Source organism: Lacerta agilis, chromosome 3 (assembly GCF_009819535.1).
Source record: "Lacerta agilis isolate rLacAgi1 chromosome 3, rLacAgi1.pri, whole genome shotgun sequence".
NCBI lineage: Eukaryota > Metazoa > Chordata > Lepidosauria > Squamata > Lacertidae > Lacerta > Lacerta agilis.
In genome coordinates, this window is record NC_046314.1 from 100,357,911 (window position 1) to 100,380,322 (window position 22,412).

Consider the following 22,412-nt stretch of genomic DNA (forward strand, 5'->3'; position numbering starts at 1 on the left):
GCGGCAAAGAGATCCAGAAGTCCCAATGCGCCAGGGGGTACAGTTAGTGAAATACACTGTACCTCAGGGGCGGGGCACCTCAGGGCTGGTGGCATAGGAGCTAACTCCTAGGGGCCAAGGTCATATCAGGGGCCCCTAATAAAATATTTGAGGTGGCCAGACCACCCCAAAGCTGATGGGCGTTGCCATTCAAATGGCGTCTCGGCCTCATCTCTTCCTTCTGAAACTTGAGTTTGGTAACAATCACCCGCTTTACAAGATTGTTGTAACTGGGCATGTCATTTTAGGTGGTGAACCTTTTTTGCAAATTTCTTCAGTGAGGGGGTCTAAAAAATATGTTTTTGGATGTGAGGAATTCAAGCCTGCTTTTGTTATTGCAACTGGACAACGTTTAGCTTGGTAAGTCTTATGTTTGATGAAAAAGTACACAGGCTGCATTTGGAAAACCAAAGAATTTTAATGTTACCTTCTGAAAATGTCAGGTACTGTAATGCTAAATAGCAATAGTAGTACCGTAGTAGTAGTAGTAGTAGTAAGTTCTTTTTTCTGGGAATACTCAAGGGTACGCAGTAAAGGTAAAGGGACCTCTGACCATTAGGTCCAGTCGTGGACGACTCTGGGATTGTGCGCTCATCTCACTCTGTACGCTGAGGGAGCCGGCGTTTGTCCGCAGACAGCTTCCGGGTCATGTGGCCAGCATGACAAAGGCACTTCTGGCAAACCAGAGCAGCGCACGGAAATGCTGTTTACCTTTCCACCGGAGCGGTACCTATTTATCTACTTGCACTTTGACGCGCTTTTGAACTGCTAGGTGGGCAGGAGCTGGGACTGAGCAACGGGAGCTCAACCCATTGTGGGGATTCAAACCGCCAACCTTCTGATCGGAAAGCCCTAGGCTCTGTGGTTTAGACGCAGTACAGTCGTACCTCGGGTTACGCACTTAATTGGTTCCGGGTCGCTGTATGTAACCCGAACAACGCGTTTTGCGCAGGCGCGAAGTGCGCAGAATATTTCTGCGCATGCGTGAAGTGCGCAGAATGTTTCTGCGCATGTGCGGATCACGTGTGCAGCAGGTTACACTTCCGGGTTATGGGAGTACGTAACCCGAAATGTACGTAACCTGAAGTACAACTGTACCGGCACCTTTTTTCTAGAAGAAAAGCACTGGTGATGATGATTATGATGATATAACAACTACAAGTACTTGACAATCATTTTTTAATGATTTCTATACAAGTTTGCAGACATTTTACTTACCAAGCAAAACTGCATTATATTAATTTAACCAAAATATATTTTGAATTCCCAAGTCATGTTACAACTTTTTAGCACCCCTCATTTTCGCAATTTGACAGTTGAACAATTCAAACATGCCCTGTGTTGTAAGGATTAAATGAATAAGGCAATGCACGTAAAGTAGTTTGGACATGCTGTATAAGCACTGTATAAACACTTCCTCTTACTATTACTGTGTGGATGGGGATGTGCCTTTCAATGAGCATTTATATTCCAGTGCAGCACACATAAATGTCATTCACATCTGGGAGTACGTTCAGATGCACATTTGGATGCGGATTCGGTTTTGCCTGAGGTTCTTGATCCAGCAAGTGATAGGCATGCATACGCCGGCTTACAATGGGCAGGTCTCATTAGCTGGATTGCAGCCAGAGAAATTAATTGATGGCAGCATGGAAATTGCCTCGGAAGTGTCAGTCGGATGCTTCAATAGCAAAAAAACCTCACAAAAACCCTGGCAGTTCCACAGAAAGGCTGTGAAATGCGGACCCTGTAATTCCCAAGGCCTTCATGGCAGGCCTTGCTCATTTAAAGGGGACATTAAAAAAGAAATCTGACTGAGTTTTCTGTATTGTAGTAAGATAAAACTTCATGGTATATATCAGCTATATGCTTGGAGGTTGGAATGGCTGCTTTTTTATGATGGAGTCAGGTTCATATGGAGCAGACAGATATGCCACCAAGCCCAACTGGAGAACCTTCTGCATGCAAAGCAGTTGTTCTGCCACTGAGCTATGAACCTTCCTGCATAAGACTCCTTAAATCTTCTACCTCTGTGCCTCCACAAGCACTTGCCTCAGTGCTGGGGTGTTTCATTTTAACCCTTCCCCATTTTTCTCTTCTCATTTATTTAGTTTTGAGTGACACCTCCTTCCTCTGAAAATCTAGATCTGCCTTCTCACCAGCCTGGTGCCCTCCATATGTTTGGGACTGACAACGCCCAACACCCCCAGTCAGCAGAGCCTGCTGGGAGTTGTAGTCCAGAACATCTTGAAGGCAGCAGGTTGGCAAAGGCTGATCGAAGTATTTCCCTCTCTGCTACGAGGCAGGAGCACTGCACTTGCCCCCAGCGATGCCAAGCTGTTCCAAACACACAGAGTATGGATTTTATTGTATGATGCCTTGGACTCCTGAGGAACAAGAAAAAGGAAAACACAAAACAAGTTGTGCCAGCTGAATGCCAGCTGGGTGGCAGCTTGCCAGGGGGATAGCACCTGCTGTTCCTTCTCCCTTGTCATTGTGCCTGTGGGCATGGCTCAAATAGGCATTCCTAAACCTTCCGTAAAATGACATGGTTTGTGGGAAACTGCCTCCCCCTGTTTCGGGGAAAACAGCTTTCAGGAGTTAGGCTGCTGCTAACAAAACACACAGTTCCTATCAACGATGATGGCAGTGGAGAGCTCAGATTATTATATTTTGCAACGGCTGAATGCATGTTGTTGGCAAATCTTGCTGAGTGTTATTTGTGCATACCTCCTTCAGCTCAGGAGAGGACGACAACTTGTTCTCTCTCTCTTATCTGACAGTTAAGGAACCCTGAGAGGTTGCAGGACTTTTAATGTAGCCTGAGGGGTCTTTTTGGAAGGGTTGGGGTGGCAAGCGCCTTTCTGGCAGGCTGAGTTATGTTTAACCTTTCTGGGACAAAGGAGGTGAGCAAACCGCTGAGTTATTGACAAGGCTGGGTATCAAGAATGCTTTCCCGTCGGACCCTGAAATATTTGTGTCTAACCTGGTTTAGCTCCAAGCCAAACCATTAAAGAAAACTTGAGCCTCTAATCAAAGTCTCCGAGAAGGAGGATCTGTCCAATAGTGCTAAGCTATGCTGCTTGGCTCTTAACCCAGAGCTGACACTGTTGATTATTGCTGACAAGGCCTGCAGCCTATCCTGTGAGCTAATGAGGAATACACTTCGAGACTCTCAAGCATGTCCTTCATCTCCCATCTGCAGCACCTCCTCTCACTTTAGAACATCTGCCAACGGGCCCCGTGTGCAGGCCTTGTCCTTCCTGCTTGTAAGTTAACGCCGATGACAGGCTCAAAATTTTAGCTAGGCATGCATGTGCCAGAGGTTTTTTTCTTCTTCTTTTCTTAATGGCTCTGCTCCTATGCCTTTAACTGCAGCAGAAACGTAACAGGCGTGGAGATGCTGCAGATCTGCAGAATGTGGGGAGCACCCCGTTGAACACAACTTGAGGATACCAGCCATTGTGTTGTCCACCAGTTTAAGATGGCTTTTACAGTGGTACCTCAGGTTACAAACACTTCAGGTTACAGATGCTTCAGGTTACAGACTCCGCTAACCCAGAAATAACGCTTCAGGTTAAGTTACAGGTGGGTAGCCGTGTTGGTCTGCCATAGTCGAAACAAAATAGAAAATTCTTTCCAGTAGCACCTTAGAGACCAACTGAGTTTGTTCTTGGTATGAGCTTTCGTGTGGTATGAGCTTATCTGAAGAAGTGTGCATGCACACGAAAGCTCATACCAAGAACAAACTCAGTTGGTCTCTAAGGTGCTACTGGAAAGAATTTTCTATTTTGTTTCGCTTCAGGTTAAGAACTTTGCTTCAGGATAAGAACAGAAATCGTGCTCTGGCGGCGCAGTGGCAGCGGGAGGCCCCATTAGCTAAAGTGCTGCTTCAGGTTTAGAACAGTTTCAGGTTAAGAACGGACCCCCAGAATGAATTACGGTAAGTTCTTAGCCTGAGGTACCACTGCACAAGGGAATAGACCAGGGTTTCCCAAACTTGGGTGTCCAGCTACAACTCCCATCATCCCTAGCTAGCAGGACCAGTAGTCATAGATGATGGTACTTGTAGTCCAAAAACAGCTGGAGATCCAAGTTTGGGAAACCCTGGACTAGACGGAGGCACTGATTTTTGCATGCACTGTTCATCCCAAAGGGATGATACTCTGTTTTGATTCTGCTTGCAAAGGGGCCCTTCCAGTAATGCCTGTCTCTCTTATTGGCTTACCCTTACAGCTGGAGGAAGGAGAGCGTTTTGCCAAGATGGTGATTGGCTTGGGAGAAGATGCCGGAGAGTTCTTAGCCAAGGGTTACCTGGCCTTGGGCCTGACGTACAGCCTGCAAGCGACTGATGGTAACGTGTTTGACTTGTCTAATGTGGTCCGCACAGCAATCTTTCTGAGATGCCAGTTTTAAGTGCCTGAAGCATTTTAAGAAGAAGTGCATGCAGGAATTGCCCTGCAGACCAAAGTCCACCTAGTCCACCATTCTGTTGCCAACAGCAGCCAGCAATTTATTCCACAAGATTTATATATTGCTTGATAATAACAAAAAATCTATCTATCTATCTATCCATCTATCTATCTATCTATCTATCTATCTATCTATCTCCTAGGCAGGACCCCCCCCCACACACACACAACTGCAAGTATCTTCAGCCATAACATCATACATTTCTCAGTATAATGTCATAAGACAGTTAAACAGGATGCACCTGGATGTTAAAAAGCAATACGTGAAGTGGATGTTTCCCCTCACCCTGTTGTTTGCAAGCGCCTGATTTTCCAGAGTACATTTCTCAATGCACGGAGGAGAGGTTCGTGTGAGCTTTTCATGGGTAATAGCTGTTGATAAGCCTCTATGAGTTTGTAGAATCATAGAACTGGAAGGAGCTTGATGCAGGAAATCTAGGGCTTGAGTATTCCCAACAGCCTGGCAGTCTCTGCTTGAAGATCTCCAAGCATGGGAGAGAGCCCACCACCCCACTCTTTTAACTAATTGCTTCCCTTGTTAGACTGCTCTTCCCATCAAGCAGTTCCTCCTTAGTTTAAGCCAAAGTGTACCCTTCTGTAGCTTAAGGGATGGTGTCCAGTATTCCGTACTCCAGATGAGGCCTGGCTAGTGCAGAATAAAGTAGAGCTACTGCCTCCCATCACCTGGAAACTATGGTTCAACATCTAGAGATCATGCAGTAAGAGCTGAAACTTGGTGAATGACCAGCCTCACAAAAAGGGACAGGAATTTACCTGACAGGGGATCCAGAAAATGTGGCATGTGCCTGGGAAATAGGGGTGGTTGCAGTGTCTGCTGCAAGGGAATGGCCATCCTTTCCTCGTTGGACTTCTTTTACATACCCTGATAACCTTTGTGGCCCTCCTCTGAACCTCTTCTGATATCCTTTTAAAGAAGAAGAAAGCCACAACACAAGAAGAAGAAGAAAGCCACAACTCGTAATAACTGAAGCTGAAAAACATGTTGGAGCAGCTGTTTAAAATGCAGGAGAATAATCAGGCTTCTCAACCACATGGTTCAGCTAACCACCCACTTGAGAGAAATCAAGGACTTTATAAGCCTGAGATGAAAAAAAAGCATGTTTCTGGCTGATAATAAAGAGAATTTACTATTGCAAGCCCAGAGAACCTGCTTTATGATGAGCAACACTTCTTGGGCTTCTTCTTCTTCTTTGGCGATGACTTGTAGCTGAGTAAGATTGTCTTCCATGAACACAATCTTAACAGTAAGTCCATAAGTGATGAGGATTCAAATTCTGGATCCACACGTCCTTCCACAGTGGAGACACAGTGGAGTTAATCATGGTTTGTCAAGCGTGCCTTCCTCTTAGCTTGTTTCTCCCTTTCATCCTGTTTTCGAGTGTCTTCAAAGCCCATGACGCCTTTGGTAAAGGCTGTTCTCCAACTGGAGCGCTCGCAGGCCAGTGTTTCCCAGTTGTCAGTGTTTATACTACATTTTTAAATGTTTGCCTTGAGAGAGTCTTTAAACCTCATTTGTTGACCACCAGCATTGCGCTTTCCATTTTTAATTTGGGCATATCTTACTTGAGTCTAGCTGATATTAGTTACTGTATCTGATATATGAGCAGACATTTCCTCCTGGGTATGTCATCAGGCATTGGTCCTAACCCTCCTCAATCTGGTGTCTTCCAGGTGTTGTTCCACGCATGGTCTGTGTCAACCTGTTTAGTGTTGTGGGGATTTTCCTTAGTTTGTTTTGGAGGAAAGGGTATGCTGTAGTGGGAGTGTTTTCGATTATGTCTGTCTCCAAGTGTACCCATTGTTTTGTCTCATCTTCTAGAATGTATGGGATTATGTGGCTCACTTGGTTGGTGATGTCTTATAGTTCTATGTTGGGGATTCCCCATCCACCTTCTGAGGTGGGGAGGTGCAAATGTTTGGGGCTTATTCTTGGCTTTTTGTGTGAGAAGATAAATGAGTGTCATTTTTTTCTGCCGTTCGCGGAGTTGGGTTGGTGGAATCCAGATTTGAATTCTTAATCATTGGTATGTGGCTCCAGCCCATGTGAATAAATCTGTACAAGGGGAATGGATAGCTGCTGGAGATGTATGCAAGTCAGTGCTAATTTTAGCACATTTGATGGTTCTGTTCTAAAATCTCTCTGTTTTGCAGGGTAAATTGGTTATAACCATTGGTTTAATTATTGGCTATTCAGTCCCTCTGAACCCTTTCATTATAGAATTAGGATATTTAGAAAGAACCGTGCACAGGAAACATCATGAGCTGGTCTGGAAATTACTGCTAGCAGCTAAAATTCTTCCTTGTCAGTAACTGGCAGAAGTGGCCCATCTTTTTCTTATCTGTCTGACATAAGAACGACAAATTTCACCCATTTCCTTACTAGTGGCCGCACCTCCAAGCTTCTACACCTTCTGCTTGCCTGCAGAAGTCTACCCATTCATTCCCTGTTGTCTTAAGAGATACAAGTTCATCAATTCCATTCTTTCAGTTTTATTTTCTGCTGTGGTGCAAAGCATTAAAGCCTTGGAGTCTCCTGGGATAGTGTCCTCAGGAAAGCAGAGGGCAGGAGAAGGTGCCGCTCAGCCAACATCTGTCATTGCTAATTTATGCTCTGGTCAGGAGCCAAAGTCTATCCCAGAAGAGTTTCAGACACACACACACACACACACACACACACACGGACATTTGTGCTGGCTGAGCCTCTGGCAAAGTTCTGTCCCCTCTTTCCCAAGCCAGCAGGCTCCCGACAGACACGTCTCCTACATCAAGGCGACAGCAGGTGCAGCACCCAAGCTCTCTCTTTCAGGCAGCCTTCCAACAGCTTTGCACAGATGACCATGCAGAAGTGCCAACGCTCAGCAAACAGCTCATAAAAACCTGGCTCTGGGAAACCATCGACATCCACACAGGTAGAGGGGGAGACCACACACAAATGTTTCAGGGAGACCGAAGGCTGCCGTCCCATATCCAGCCAGTCCTGCTGGAATCCCATTCTAGCCTATAGGAACAAAGCAGCTTCACTTCAGGGTTGCAGCCAAAAATGTTTAAGAAACTGTGGGTTGCATCCGGCTAAGTCATACTCGGAGAAGACCCATGGAAATGAATGGACTTAATTCAGGTAGTCATGTTCTCTGACCAAGTGGGATAAAACACACGGAAGCAGCAAGGTGATGTCAGTTTTCGTGGGCTCCGTTAAGGGACGAAATGCCAAGCTTCCGGGGTTGTGCAGAACTTCTCCAAGCCGAAATTATTCAAAGCAGGCAAAATAAACCAGGGACATCTTTTAAAATGTAAGGGTCCTTCGTACACGTTCCATTTTTATTGTGCTTTTTTCACTCTTTTTGCGAGAAAAATCACTTAAAAAAAAAAAAAGCAACCCCATGAAGCTATTTAGAAGCAAGAGACAACGAGGAAAGCAAAAGTCAGCTGCAGGAATTAGTAGGAAAGAATGGGCATTTTGCACCTCCTATAAAAATAGGGGAAAGGGGTTGGGTTTGTTTTCTAAAAACTAGCTCTGTGGACTTTCCACAGCAGAGCATTCTACACGAAAGCTGCTGATAGCAGAGAAGTCTGGTTGGCAATGATAGCTGGAAGAAACCCCCCACCTGCAGATGTGGAGCGAGATCTGGACTAAACCCCATCAGTGCAGTGTAGTGGCTGGAGTGCTGGACCAGGACCGGGGAGATCCAGGTTCAAATACCCACTAAAGCCAGGGTGTTCACTGTGGCCAATTGTTATCTCCCAGTGCTACCCTACAGAGCTGTTGTGAGGATAAAGATGGGGAAGAACAGGTGCATCATTCTAAGCTCTGTTGATGCAGGGCAGCACAAAAATGTAAGAAACAAATAAGATGCCAAGATCTAGGGAGAGCTGTTCTCTAACTTGCCATGACATTTTATTTCTGGCCCGGCTTTAGCTGGATGTTCTCAAAAACGAAAGATTGTCTACAGATGTCTGTTCTTACAGGAGTGATCACTTTGTAGAGCCCCATGAACTAAGGCAGGGAATACAGTACTTTCTCCAACAAGATCTAGGGAGAACTGTGGGTTCTCTCTCTCTCTCTCTCTCTCTCTCTCTCTCTCTCTCTCTCTCTCTCTCTCACACACACACACACACACACACACACACACACACACACACACACACAACATAAAATCCTTAGGGGAATGTTCATTTTGAGGAACCATACAGACTGTTTTTCCCAACTTTGAAAAGGGGAAGAAAGAGAAAAAAGGAGCACAAAGCCGTTCAAGCTTAGTGACCGCTGCGACAGTTACAATAATTCTCATGCTCTTTTGCTTGTGTTACAGCTACCCTGAAAAGCACACAAGACGACTTGCACCGAAAAGCACTTGAGACTCTGGAAAGGTGAGGAAGAAAGATTCCCAACCGACAGGTGTTTTGTGTGTTTTACACCTTAACCTGAAGCAGTCTCTAGGTTTCTGCTTGTGTTGCAGCTCTTGGGGGCATCTTCCTCCTTTAGCCTTGTTTTAGGTGCTATGCTAACGAGGGAATAAATGCATGTCAGCAAAAGCATATTTCTGCCTCGAGAGTCAACTGAAAAGGTCCTCCTCCTGCTCGCTGATTCTCTGTGCGTTAACCAGAAGTGTAAGAAGGCATCGTTTTGACAGAGCTCCCTCTCGGTGGGGGAGTTAGCTTTACGTGGCAAGCATTCCTAGACTCAGATGTAACATCTCCCTTACTGTGCTATTTAGATGTAATTGCTGTCCTATATTACTCTTAAACCATCTTTATTTTTAGCCTTTTGACCTTTCCCCACCGGCTGTGGCTTGTTTCCTTGATATCTTAACTCCGGCTTGGACGCGGGCAAGATTGCTAATCGGACATCACAGGTGCCCACCCGTAGCCAACAGGGGGTGTTTTCGGAAGAGTTCAACTACAGTGGTACCTCGGGTTACGGACCCGATCCGTTCCAGTGTGCCGTTCGCACCCTGAAAAGTCCGTAACCCGAGCGGCGACATTGCGCTTGCGCGGAAGTGTGATATAGCACTTCTGCGCATGCACGAACTGCGCAGAATGCTTCTGCTCATGCGCGAAACCCAGAAGTAAACACTTCCGGGTTTGCCGCGTTCGCAACCTGAAAAAAACACTACCCGAAGCGAACGCAACCCGAGGTATGCCTGTACATCCTTGTTGACCAGATGCAGAATAGCCTGCTAACATTAAGAAAAGTATATTTGCTAGAGATGGGGTGGAAGCAGGCATCAGTGCTCAGGCTATGTACGTAGGGAAACTGCCTTAAACTGAGGTCAGGCTGTTGGTCTGTCAAAGCAAGCATGGTCTATTTTGATCAACGGTGCTGTCCAGGCAGTGTCTTTCACACTATGCTATCTGACCCTTTGGGGGATGGCAAGGATTGAACCTGGGACCTTCTGTGTGCAATATGTGTGTTAGAATCCTTTGCTCCCTCCCTAAATGCCATATTCTGCTACAGCACTGTTTTTTGGGGGGGCGTTTCTTGGAATCCCCGAGCAATGCCAGGTATGAGGCTAATAGTGAGTGGTATACAAATTGGAGGTTACTGAAGAGGTTGCTGCTGAGATGGCTCATGACCTGTTTGCCCATGGTATTTGGATAGCTGGATGCAGCCCCACAGAGCAACGGAGAGAGGAGGTTGTGATTGGTTTGCTGGGAAGGACCATAGCTCAGTGGCTGAGAATCTGCTTTGCATGCAGAAGGTTCCAGGCTCAACCCTTGGCATGTAAGACCTGGGTAGGAGCCGGGGGGGGGGGGAAAGAGCTCTTCAATAAGAACCTCTCCCAGCCTGAGAAGACAATATTGAGCTAGCTGGACAAACAGCCTGACCTGGTATAAAGCAGATTCCGCATGCGTGTGATAACCTTGACAGCCCTTTTTGCAACAGGGAGAACTCCTGGCAGTGTGTCTCCGTTCCAGCCGAGAGCAAGACGGCTAAACGCTCCAGGCATTCTGCTGGCTTGCTGCAGCATTCTTAGCAAAATGCAAGGTGCTTTTTTTGCAGTGACCTATAAGCTGTTAAATGGCCTGCGCCTGGCATGCTTCAAAATACCTTCATTCCCCGAGATAAACCAAAAAAGCACACTCTGCCACTCAATGAGGGCACACAGGGAGTTCAGTTACTCCATACTCCGGAGGAATTCTTATCCTCCAGAGTCCCACAGATGCCTGAAAGATAATTTTATTTGTGCCTCCTTCACAGTAAGGGCGTTGCCTATGGTGGGGTGTGTGGGCAGGTTGCCACCCAAGCTTCTGTTTTTGATGGCATAGTTAGTTATCCTAACTCTGGGGTAGCCAATGTGTTGGTAGACTCCAGCTTCTGCAGCAGCCCTGATAAGTGTATGCATAAGTGCAATGGGAAGATTGAAGAACACATCGAGTTCCAGTCTTTGCAGATACAGGAACTGCCTTCGGTCCAGACAGCATCACCACTGTTACTGTTGTTAATTACCAGCAGGTAATTAATTCATAGCCAGCTGGCCCCAGGGTGAGTGGCAACAGAAATTTTAAATAGTTGAAACTAAGTACAGTCATGGGAATAGGGTGGGTCCTGAAAACACATATCCCAAGTGTCAAAGGCAAGGATAAAGAGATTTGTCTTCAGCAGTCAGCAAAAGGTGTGCAGTGACAGCCTCCATCCTATCTATTGGCCAAGCCCTTATCACACCAAGTTAATATATAATCCTATTTAGTGATTTATCGTTATTTGCCTTCCACTCTTCCTCCAGGTAGGCATGCAGGAGACTTTAAAAAGTCTCCGTACATATCTCTGTCACCAGCTTTTAGCCATGGCAGCTAAAGGGAGCATCCGTGTTTCAGAGAGAGTATGCCATGGAAGACACTTTGCAGAGAGCATAGCAACTGTGATGGGGCTTGGAGGGATTAAACCCTACTTGTGAGCTTACATGAAGCATCAGGTTGGCCCGGTGTGGACCAGGATGCTCTCTGTTAGATGGTCCTTTGAACTGGCCAAGCAGGCCTCCATTATTACCGGTATGCTCCAATCTTGACAACAGCCCTGTGCTATTGTCCTATTGTAGGTTAGGCAGAGTGGCAACGATCTACCCAAAGCCACACAGTGAGCTTCATGGCTTTGTGGGCATCCAAAGCCAGGCCTTCCTGATCCAATCTGATACACCACACTGGCTCCCCAGACTAGAGAGGAAACAGTGTCCCAATGTCAGGGACTGTGCTGAGGAGGAATGGTGGGAGACTTCCCCTCTCTCTGCTCCGGATCAGGATCCTGAATCTTCCCAGGAGCAGGAGGACAGTAAAGATTTGGAACAGTGATTTGCAGAGGGGCACAGTTCAGAAGGCAGAAGCTGGGCAATACTGGATGGGTAACAGCTAGGAGAAGAAACACTGGAAAAGAGAAGCTTAACAGATTCACAGTCTCTAGACAGCATTCCTTCGCTCAGCCCAAGGTCAAGAAGAGCTCAGAAAGTGTCAGAACAGAAAGCACAGAGGGTACAAGCTCAGATTATAAGACGTAGGAGTGACATAGTTTAACAGCAACGAAGGGGGTGTCAGCCTTAATTGGGAGCACCGCCATTTCTAGGAGATGTGTTCTTTGTTCTCTCGCTGTGATTATTAAAGTTTCTAACTGCTAAGACGTTCCTTTCTTTGATCTTCTTATCTACTGCCACGGGGGGGGGGGGGGGGGGAGGAAGCCGATTCCCCAAAGCCTGACACCCAATAAAGAATATCTTTGCACAAAACTTATCTCTTATACCGCTAAACCTGAAACTGTTACTCGCTTTTCACCGCTTTCTAGGCGTGTTCCTTAAATATCCAGGCTTCCAGGAGCGCAATGCGTAGGAACACATATAAAATGAACCATTATCATTCTCTCTGTGTTTGTGTTTTACAGAGCACGTCAATTGGCACCTGAAGACCACCAAATCATCCTCTACGTCTCATTGCAGCTGGCTCTTGTCAGGCAGGTAGGTACAAGCAGCAGAAAGGACTCTCGGGATGCTTTGTCATATATCTGTACCTGCAGTTCAAAGAGGCCTTTCCCTTATCATAGTGCTTTTCAAACTTTCCACCTTCAGTATGTTCTTTCCAAACTGACTTGCTTATTAGGAAGCCAAAGGTGCTTCAGTAATTTTAAGGGAACCCTTATTACATATTTTGCCATCTTTTGAGGGATGCAGATTACAATTTAATTTACTCTGCTATTAATGGAAGACTTAAAGACACTGGAAAAAGTTTGTTTCTGTTCTTATTTTTATTATGTATTTTGTGTTTCTTAAATTGTAATTTTATGTTGCGTACTGCCCTGAGATCTACGGATGAAGTATACAAATTTAAATAATAGTAATAGTAATGGTAATGGTAATAATAATTCTAGGGAACCAAGCTAAATATTATTGCAGGTTTTGGGGCCTGGCGACTAAAACCCTCAAAACGGTTCCAAGATCTGTGTTATGGATTTGTTTTAAAGTCAACATAGTTTTCATAAAGTGGAGCCATGCTTTTCAAAGAAAGTACTCTGTTTAGCTAAATTTTGAATTTTCACCTGTCCTTTCATCACTGAGGCTGGTTAATTATTGTGCCAGTTCTACTATAGCCTAGAGAAGCCTTCAGCCGCCTGGTCCCCTCCAGATGTTTTGAATTGCATGATGGGACTTGTAGTCACCAGGCTGGTGAATGCCGGCCTCCAGAGGCATGCCAAGAATACCTCAATTCTGCTCACTCAAAGCTCTCTTTTGAGTACAGTGGTACCTCAGGTTACATACACTTCAGGTTACATACTCCGCTAACCCAGAAATAACGCTTCAGGTTAAGAACTTTACTTCAGGATAAGAACAGAAATTGTGCTCTGGCGGCACAGCGGCAGCGGGAGGTCCCATTAGCTAAAGTGGTGCTTCAGGTTCAGAACAGACCTCCAGAACGAATTAAGTTCTTAACCTGAGGTACCACTGTATAGGATATGGGTATTCTGCCTGTTTGCGCGTGAGCTACCGCCTGTCTTTGCAAACACAAATAAAAGAGCGAGGAAATTATGTATCGGTCAGAGAGGTGTGAAGGCCTCAAGTGTAGTTCAACCTAAGGCCCTGCAAACAATATTCACTCATGATTAGTGCCGTCCTGCCTCTTATGAAGCTGCCTTGTTTTCCTCCATTTAACACGGTATAAATCTTTAAAGCACGCTTGGAGTGTGTGGCTGACACCCGAGACATATTTATTTTTAGGCCTCTGAAATATCCGATTCTGCTTTTGCCAGCATAAAAAGGTAAAGGTAAAGGGACCCCTGACCATCAGGTCCAGTCGTGTCCGACTCTGGGGTTTGCGGCGCTCATCTCGCTCTATAGGCCAAGGGAGCCGGCGTTTGTCCGCAGACAGCTTCCGGGTCATGTGGCCAGCATGACAAAGCCGCTTCTGGCGAAACCAGAGCAGCGCACGGAAACGCCGTTTACCTTCCCGCCGGAGCGGTCCCTATTTATCTACTTGCACTTTGATGTGCTTTCGAACTGCTAGGTGGGCAGGAGCTGGGACCGAGCAACGGGAGCTCACCCCGTGGCAGGGATTCGAACCGCCGACCTTCTGATCAGCAAGCCCTAGGCTCTGTGGTTTAACCCACAGCGCCACCTGGGTCCCCTTTTGCCAGCATAGCTCATGATAAACATTTTCGTAATGCATTTTTAATATCCTTAATAATTTAAACTATTTAGTGTATTCTCTTTCTGATTAACTGAAGCCTAAATGATACTTACTAATTCATCCGGCAGATTGTATGAACTGGCAAGTGCCACGGCCGAGGCTTTCATCAGCCAATTTGGTGGCTACTGACATAAGGGCAGCGTTCCAAAATGAATGGAACGACACCACGGCCAAGTGCTCAGACCATTCCTTGCCTTGGGCTTATGAGTCCAGATTCCGCTGAGTCATCTTGTTGTGCCGTTGCCTCTCCTTGGCCATTGTCCCTCAGTAAGGCAGTTCAGAAGATGCTCGTTCATCCTGACTTCACAATTTCTTAGATCAAAACAAACAGCAGGTAGACTCAGGACATTAGCTAACAACTTTTGCTTTTTCAATCTGAGGGTCATATTAGTTTGTAGACAAACTTCTGGGGCCTCATGCCTGTGATGGTGGGGGGTGTGGGTGGGAAAATGGGCTACATTCCAGCCTCGCAAGAAGTAGAGGTTCCTGCTCACATCTCCCTCTTTCCAAGGAAAGGGCATTATCAAACATGCCCTGCAACTTTTCTCTGATGAAAACAGGGACACCCTATTCTTTACTCTCCCAAGATTTCTCCCATGAAAGTAGGGACATTCTGGGATCAAATCAGAAACTGGGACAGCTTCTGTAAATCCGAGACTGTCCTGAAAAATAGAGACACTTAGAAGGTCTGCCAAGGCAGTTGAGATGGGCACAGAGCAGAGTCAGTGAGGAGTCTGGCCCAGGAAGGAGGTGTGGCCTGGGGAGAATTGGGCAGATTCATATGGGAGCAAGTCCAACACTTTCGAATGTGCTTGGAAACCAGTTGGGAGCAAACAAAAGCACCTATGGACAGGTCTGTATGGCATATATGAGTCAGTACCCTTGCCATTGTATTTTGGAGCAACTTTACTCTTTGATTAGCCTTCAAGAGCCAGTGTGGTGTAGTGGTTAAGAGCAGTAGACTCGTAATCTGGTGAACCGGGTTCGTGTCTCCGCTCCTCCACATGCAGCTGCTGGGTGACCTTGGGCTAGTCACACTTCTTTGAAGTCTCTCAGCCCCACTCACCTCACAGAGTGTTTGTTGTGGAGTAAGCCAGGGGTAAGCAAACTTTTTTCAGCAGGGGGCCGGTCCACTGTCCCTCAGACCTTGGGGGGGGGGGCTGGACTATATTTTGAAGAAAGAAATGAACGAATTCCTATGCCCCACAAATAACCCAGAGATGCATTTTAAATAAAAGCACACATTCTACTCATGTAAAAACACACTGATTCCCGGACCGTCCATGGGCCAGCCGGATTTAGAAGTCAATTGGGACAGATCCGGCCCCCGGGCCTTAGTTTGCCTACCCATGCATTAAGCCTTCTAGAAATGGAGATAGGACTCTAGTCTGCTGTGGGTTCCAAGAGTTCCCACCAGGTTCTAGGCAAGGAAGGGTGGGAGAGTGCAGCACCCTTCCTTGCCGAGTGCAGCAAACGAAACTCCTCGAACAGTTCTCACCTCTGGAAGAACTTCTGGTTCTAGATTACTCTCTGGTTTAGTGGCAAAAGAACTTTGCTTCTTGTTGCTTCTAGCTCCTCCACTGCCAGCCTTGCCGAGCTCCATCATCTCATCCCTGCCTCCCCCCCCCCGCCCCCACAAACTTGGCAAGATCTGGGGCCGATAGGTGCCCTGCCAAAAGAAACTGCTGCGTTTCCTTTGCCAGCATTTCTAAAGGCCTTGAAATATTGAAGCAATGAGCCGAAGCCTTTTTTATCGCAGGGAGTTTGCACAAGGACCGCGAGCAGCAATAAATATTAACAGGAGCACCTCTACGCCCACGCAACTTATGCGGCGGCTTGAAGCTCCCAAGGATATTTGTCAGGCTCCTGTTCTTGCAAAATTGCACTCTGCATGCAAGCTCTTGATTGTTTGCACGGCAAGTGCATCCAGCCTCTTTTGCAAACCTAGCAGTCTTCGCCAGGGCCCTGCACGGCAAGGCAGTGCCCAGGGGCGAAGCAAGGGGGGGCATAGGGGGCGGGTCAGCCCATGTTCCATAATGGAGGGGGTGACAAATGATCAAGGAACAATTACTGCCCTACTAGGGCGCTTCATAAAAAAAAACTTTTTTTAAAAAAATGCCTGCTCCAAAGGTCTTATCTTACTATACTAGGGATTATGTAGCTATATATGAAATTTCATGCATATCGGTTAATATCTTGACCCTCCTCCACCAAAATAGCTGTTTACTTGGCTGTTTTCCTATGTCGTGAAGGCGGAAATTTCAGTTCAGTGGAGCACTTACTGTTCCCGACCCTAACCCAGCGGAAAGCCATCTAATTAGACTTTAATTTGATTTTGAGATGTTTTTTTAGGAGGTAATTTAATTATTGTTTGATTTTTATACCAATGTTATGTATCTGATGTTAGCCACCCTGAGCCCGACTTCGGGTGGGTAGGGTGGGATATAAATAAAAGTTTTTATTATTATTATTACTTGTTATTATTCCTTTGTAAGAAAATATGAAATAACGTAAAACCATTTTTGCGGGGGGGGGGGGTTAATCAATGGGGGGGGGTGACAAGAAATTTTCCGCACCAGGTAGCACCTGACCTTCCTACGCCTCTGGCAGTGCCAACCCCATTTCACAGAGGAAAAAACTGAGCCCGAGAGTTTAGTGGGGATTTGATCTGCCACCCTTTCTCCTGGCATTACATTTATCCCTTTAATGGCTGCATAAATGGGAGAAATCCATCAGGGACAGCACTTCCTACCATTGCGTCTCCATAATGTAGGGGGATGAAAATGAGGGTGGTACAAGCTGCATTGCTTGCCATTCACTTGTGCCTCTCCAAGCAATCCTGTGTTGAAACCCAGTCTGGCAGCCCAGAGTCCATTTCTCTAGCAGCCTGATTAATTTTTATTGTTTTGGAAAACGCACCTCAAAAAACCTCCCTGTGTCTATTTTCAGATGTTTGTCTTTTTAGCACGTCCAGTAATCCAATGGAAAGCTGGGGTCTGTTGACGTTAAGATCTTTTGATTCCTCGTGTGTTTGTTTGTCCACTGGTGCTCAATTAAAAGTGAAATGAGGCCAGTGTGAGGGATGTTGATATTCTTTGTCTTCTTTAATATTATTACCATCAATTCATTAATTACAATAAAAACAGCAAAACAAAAACAAAAAACCCCAGCAATCCACAGTTAGCAAAACAACAACCAGCTAGATAAATTTAAAACAGAGGTTCCAAAAATGGATGATTACCTTGGGGGGGCACCTAGAGGTGAGGGGGTGGCAGGGGTTTCTGGAGGTCTAAATAAAAACTAGACTTTGGGAAAATGGTATTCCTTGATCAGGTTCATCCATTTTGTGCAATTAATTCAACTAAATGGTTCCAGTTGGCTTTTGAATAAATGTTCAATATAATTGTTACTGTGTTGAATGCCGTTCTTCCTTACTGGGTCATGCAAACCGCTATTCTGAAAAAGGCTTTTTATAGGGTAGGCGGCATTGGGGACAAGTTTATGGAACCAAGGGGGCAGGAGTGGCCCCCAAAAATTTGGGAACTACTGGTTTGTTACGGAAATTACCGGGTCGAGGAGGCTCAGCTCCCGGTCCTACGGAGGAAGCCCGTGGTTCGCTGCGGAGGCAATGGAGACCAGCCGGAGATTGGAGCAAAAGCAAAGGAGTTTATTGCGCAACAAGGTTCAGGAGGATCCGAACCCCGAACAAAGGGTGTCCCGGACTTTTAAAACTTCCCGCCATTGCCCAGAATACATAGCGAAATACATCACAGAAACGTCAGAAATGGGAGGAGGGAGAGGAGGTTCTAGTGGGATTTACATATAGGAAAAACAAGTTTTGCATAACAGGAAGGATGGCAGGAACCGGTAAATGGATCTAGGGTGGGTGTAATACACATTGAAAGTTTCCACTGTGGCAGGACAATAGAAAACTCCTAGGAGGATGTCTGCTGCCATGGTAACTGATGGATGGGTGCTTGAATGGATTACTGGGAGGGGTGCATTTCCTCTTGCAGCTGGATGAGGACGTGACTCGCTGCTTAAGGGATTATGAAAGCCACTGAGTGGAGAGTCCAAAAATTATGCAGTATCGAAATAATATACTTCTGATGATCGGAGGATGGCGGGGACCGAGGGGTTAGAAAGGTTATTTCATAAGGAGCAGATAGACACTAGAACCAAGCAGATCGGATAATGCATTGCTGAGATATTGATTTTTATGTTATTTTACTGTCTGAGCTGTCAGACAGCCCACCCACAGTCTAAATAAGTCCACTTGCAACATTGTTGCAGTTCATAATTAATAGTTTCCCAAACTGGATACATTTTGGTTTCGGTTCCATTGTTCTCGCAGCAGGGAGCCTGTCAATACCCACTTAGCGTTCAGTCAAGCGTGAAGGTGATGATTGAATCATAGTAGCTGAGCTGAACGTTCCATTTTGCAGGCTGAGCTGAATGCATGCTCCTGATTGGTGGGTTTGCCGTTCATTGAGAAAATGGAGCACGTACGGAGCGCTGTTTGACAGGAGCGCTTTTCCAGGGGCTTTTCGGAACGCAGATTTGGGGTTTTGGGGAACCCTTCATCGCGAGGGTTTTATGTGGTGCTTGTGCGACTTATATGTGTGTGTGGGGTACCCGCTCATCGTCGGGGGGGGGGGGGCAAAGAGAAGAAAGAGGCTTCCAGGTCCCGCATTTGGCAGCGCGGGAGTCCCGCGAGGAGGCTGCGCGGTGGGGAAGGTGGCGGCTGGAATTTTCCTTATCAGGTTTAAAACGAAACTAAAACATTACAAAATAGACCCTCGTTGCAAAGACTCATTTATCCAGCCGGTAAAGCCTGTCGGAATAATAAAATAATAATAATTCAGTTGTTTCCAGGGAGCGCAGATAGTGTGTGCCCGTGTTATTTCAACAGGAATGCATTTCCACAGAACAGGAGCTGCCACACTCACAGCCCCAAGGCAAATTAGGATGTAGCAGCAGCAGCTTTCCAACAGATTTCCAGATATATAAGAAAGAAGGCGGTCTCTCAAGTGCTCAGGTCCTGAGCTGTCTAGGGCCTTATATGTTAGCCCCAACACCTTAAACTTGGCCCAGTTTCAGGGCTGGGGATGGATGCAGTTATAGCATGAAAGACACAAGGCTCCTTTGTCAATGAAGTTAACTCAGGGGTCCCCAAACTAAGGCTCGGGGGCCGGATGCAGCACAATCGCCTTCTAAATGTGGCCTGCGGACGGCCCGGGAATCAGCGTGTTTTTACATGAGTAGAATGCGTGTTTTTATTTAAAATGCATCTCTGGGTTATTTGTGGGGCATAGGAATTTGTTCCTTTTCCCCCCCTTCAAAATATAGTCCGGCCCCCCACAAGATCTGAGGGACAGTGGACCGGCCCCCTGCTGAAAAAGTTTGCTGACCCCTGAGTTAACTCTTTAATCAAGTGTTATGTACTGAGTTGAATAGGATCCAAAACGCAGCAGTCTGGTTGGTCCTAGAACAATAGGATTCAGAATGCAGCAGTCTGATTGGTCCTAGAACAATAGGATTCAGAATGCAGCAGTCTGCCCCAATCCGGCTCTAGGTGGAAGTGAATCCACAACCTGATTGGCCCACAGGAGTATTCCAGAATGAGCCAATCACGTGGGGCCCATTGTGTAAATAGTGTATATAAAGCAGACGTTTTGGGGGAACTTTCATCCCTTGCTACTATGAGCTGAATAAAGAGCATGAAATCCACACTTGACTCCGAGTATATTTCATCAAGGAAATGGCATACAACTCAGCAACACTTCCCAGAAGGTCTTGCCCCTCTGGTGGAGTTGCCAGGACTGAAGGTCCCTGCCTTCCACCCTTTCTAAGACTCCTCCTCTCTTGGATGTTTACCAAACAGTCTCAAATGGCCTCTGGCCTCTGTTCTGCCCTCCTCCTTATCTTGTGGGAGTCACCTCAAGGGGGAGAAACTGCTGGGAATAAGCACCTTGGCGTCTCTGATTCTGGGATGCTATTGGGAGCCACATGGAAGTGGCAGAAAGATGGCAGGGAAGTGAGAGACTGGGAGATTATGATACCATATTGATACGATGGTGTGCACTGAAAATCGTTCTCCGTGTTGTAAACTGCTCTGTAGTCTTTGGATGAAAGGCAGTACAGTGGTACCTCTGGTTATGAACTTAATTCGTTCCGGAGGTCCGTTCTTAACCTGAAACTGTTCTTAACCTGAGGTACCACTTTAGCTAATGGGGCCTCACTTCACGGCCGCACGATTTCTGTTCTCACCCTGAGCTAAAGTTCTTAACCCGAGGTACTACTTCCGGGTTAATGGGGTCTGTAACCCGAAGTGTTGGTGCTAGGATGCTGGAGATGCCGGGGATTGAACCTGGGACCTTCTGCATCTAAGCAGATGTTCTACCACTGAGCTACGGCCCTTCCCCATTGGCCTTAGTTCTAAGAGAGTATATAGCCTGTGGGAATACACTTCGTGGGTGCACCTGCACCTACGGTCGTTTATATCTGTTTATTATCATTTATGCACTATTTGATGTATACCTCCACGACAAAGTGAAAGTGAAAGGAGGATCCAGTAGGCGACTTGCTGCTGGGATCGCTCCGCCGGGACTTTTTGGCTCCAAGTTTAAATTGTTTAATGGTCAGTTAATCTGCTTCCCACCCTTTTCAAGGGCAGCAACAGTGTTCTGATTGGTAAAAGTATTGATCATGACGTTGTTTGTTCTTGTCAATAAAAGGCTGCGGCTCCCCGTGCTGGGCAGATAGGAGAGTTGGGAGTAAGAGAAGATAGAATGTGTGTCACGAGAGCTAGCTAGCGTGGAAGACGGTGGAACGGACAAGCCCAGAGAGAAGGTTGCGTGGCAAGGTACAGAGAGAAGAAACAGCCCACGCGGGTCAGCCTAAGCCGTCTTAAAAGAGACCATGGTCGTTGTCTTTATTTCATTTTAGTTTAAATTTTGCCGTTTGCCAGTTCATTATTTGGCCGTCGTTTTGGCCACCTTTACTTTGGTGCTTTACTTTTCGGAACAACTTAGGAGGTCGCAAGTGCCTGCAGATCCATCTACGAGGCATTCACCCATCCGATCAACTCACTCATCCTTCAGATTCAGCCTGGCGGACAATCTTCTTCACGGCACGGTGTGAGCTGGGCTCCGGAATTACCGGCCGTCCCGTCCGCAGGCTTGGCCGGTGCTCCGTGCAAGGGCGCACGTGAGGCGCTGGCCACAGATCCCCCAGCAACTGGTATCCCGCGTGCAGTTGACCTTGTCCTGTGCGCGGGAGGCTCCAGCCAAAGAATCCCCGCAATAGCCCTCTTGATGGCAGGAAAAATCCTAGACAGTGCAGCCTACAAGTGCCTTGCTGTATTTGGTATTTCTGTTCTTTCACTTTAAAGGGCCATTTTGCACATTAACCTTTTCCTATGTGAAGAGCTCTTCTGTGTAGGAAAATGAAACAGAACCCATTAATGTCCAATCTGTAGTTTTTCAAACCTAAATAGCTCTACTGCTGTGTCCCCGAGATGCTCTTTTGAGCTAATAAAGACCCTTGTGCCCTTTCCAGAGGATCATCTTAAAGGTGACTCGAGATCTGCTATCAATAACAAATGGGGAAGATTTCCTCGGAGAATTTCTGCAAGGAGGCATAAAGATAAAATGTCAAGCCACATAGACTTGAAAGTGGCTTTGTATTCATTGCTGATGTCAAGGCTTCCACTCTCTGGAAACTTAATTCTAAAGACATTCTGGCTGCCTCCTCTAGGGCAAAGCCCTCACACTGTGTGACTTGTATAGAAAGCACACGCATACAGGAAAAAACTACAAAAAGCACATTATAATCCAGTCAGCAGTTTAAAACGTTTTGGAAGATGGCAGTATGAAATTCTTGGAAGCAATTTAAAGGCAGCCGTTTAAAATTCAACCCACTGTCTCGATGAAAAATGGCCTGAAAGAGATGGGGTTTCGGCGCCTGCTTAAAAACCTGTACTGATGGATCCCTTGGGATGCAGTTCCAAAAACATGAGGCCACCACCAAAAAGGCGCTGTCATCATCAGTGCCCATGGTTCAGATAGGTGATAGATTTATAAACCTTCAAAGACAATCTTAAGGCCTGACCAGATTCATATGGTGTGTTGTTGTTGTTGTTGTTGTTGTTGTTGTTGTTGTTGTTGTAATTGGTTTTTATTAAGGTTTTTTGTGTCACAAAGCAAACAGATAGAC

The 22,412-nt window shown here is 46.3% G+C and overlaps 1 protein-coding gene across 1 annotated transcript in view; it reads left to right on the plus strand.

Annotated features, from left to right (window-relative positions):
* The window catches only part of TTC7A (tetratricopeptide repeat domain 7A), a 162,065-nt gene that overhangs the window by 66,129 nt on the left and 73,524 nt on the right, over nt 1–22,412 (plus strand). The window contains exons 12-14 of the mRNA XM_033144919.1: nt 4,276–4,393; nt 8,843–8,900; nt 12,400–12,472. Coding sequence (XP_033000810.1) covers nt 4,276–4,393; nt 8,843–8,900; nt 12,400–12,472 — 249 coding nt within the window. The remainder of the gene's footprint in view (nt 1–4,275; nt 4,394–8,842; nt 8,901–12,399; nt 12,473–22,412) is intronic.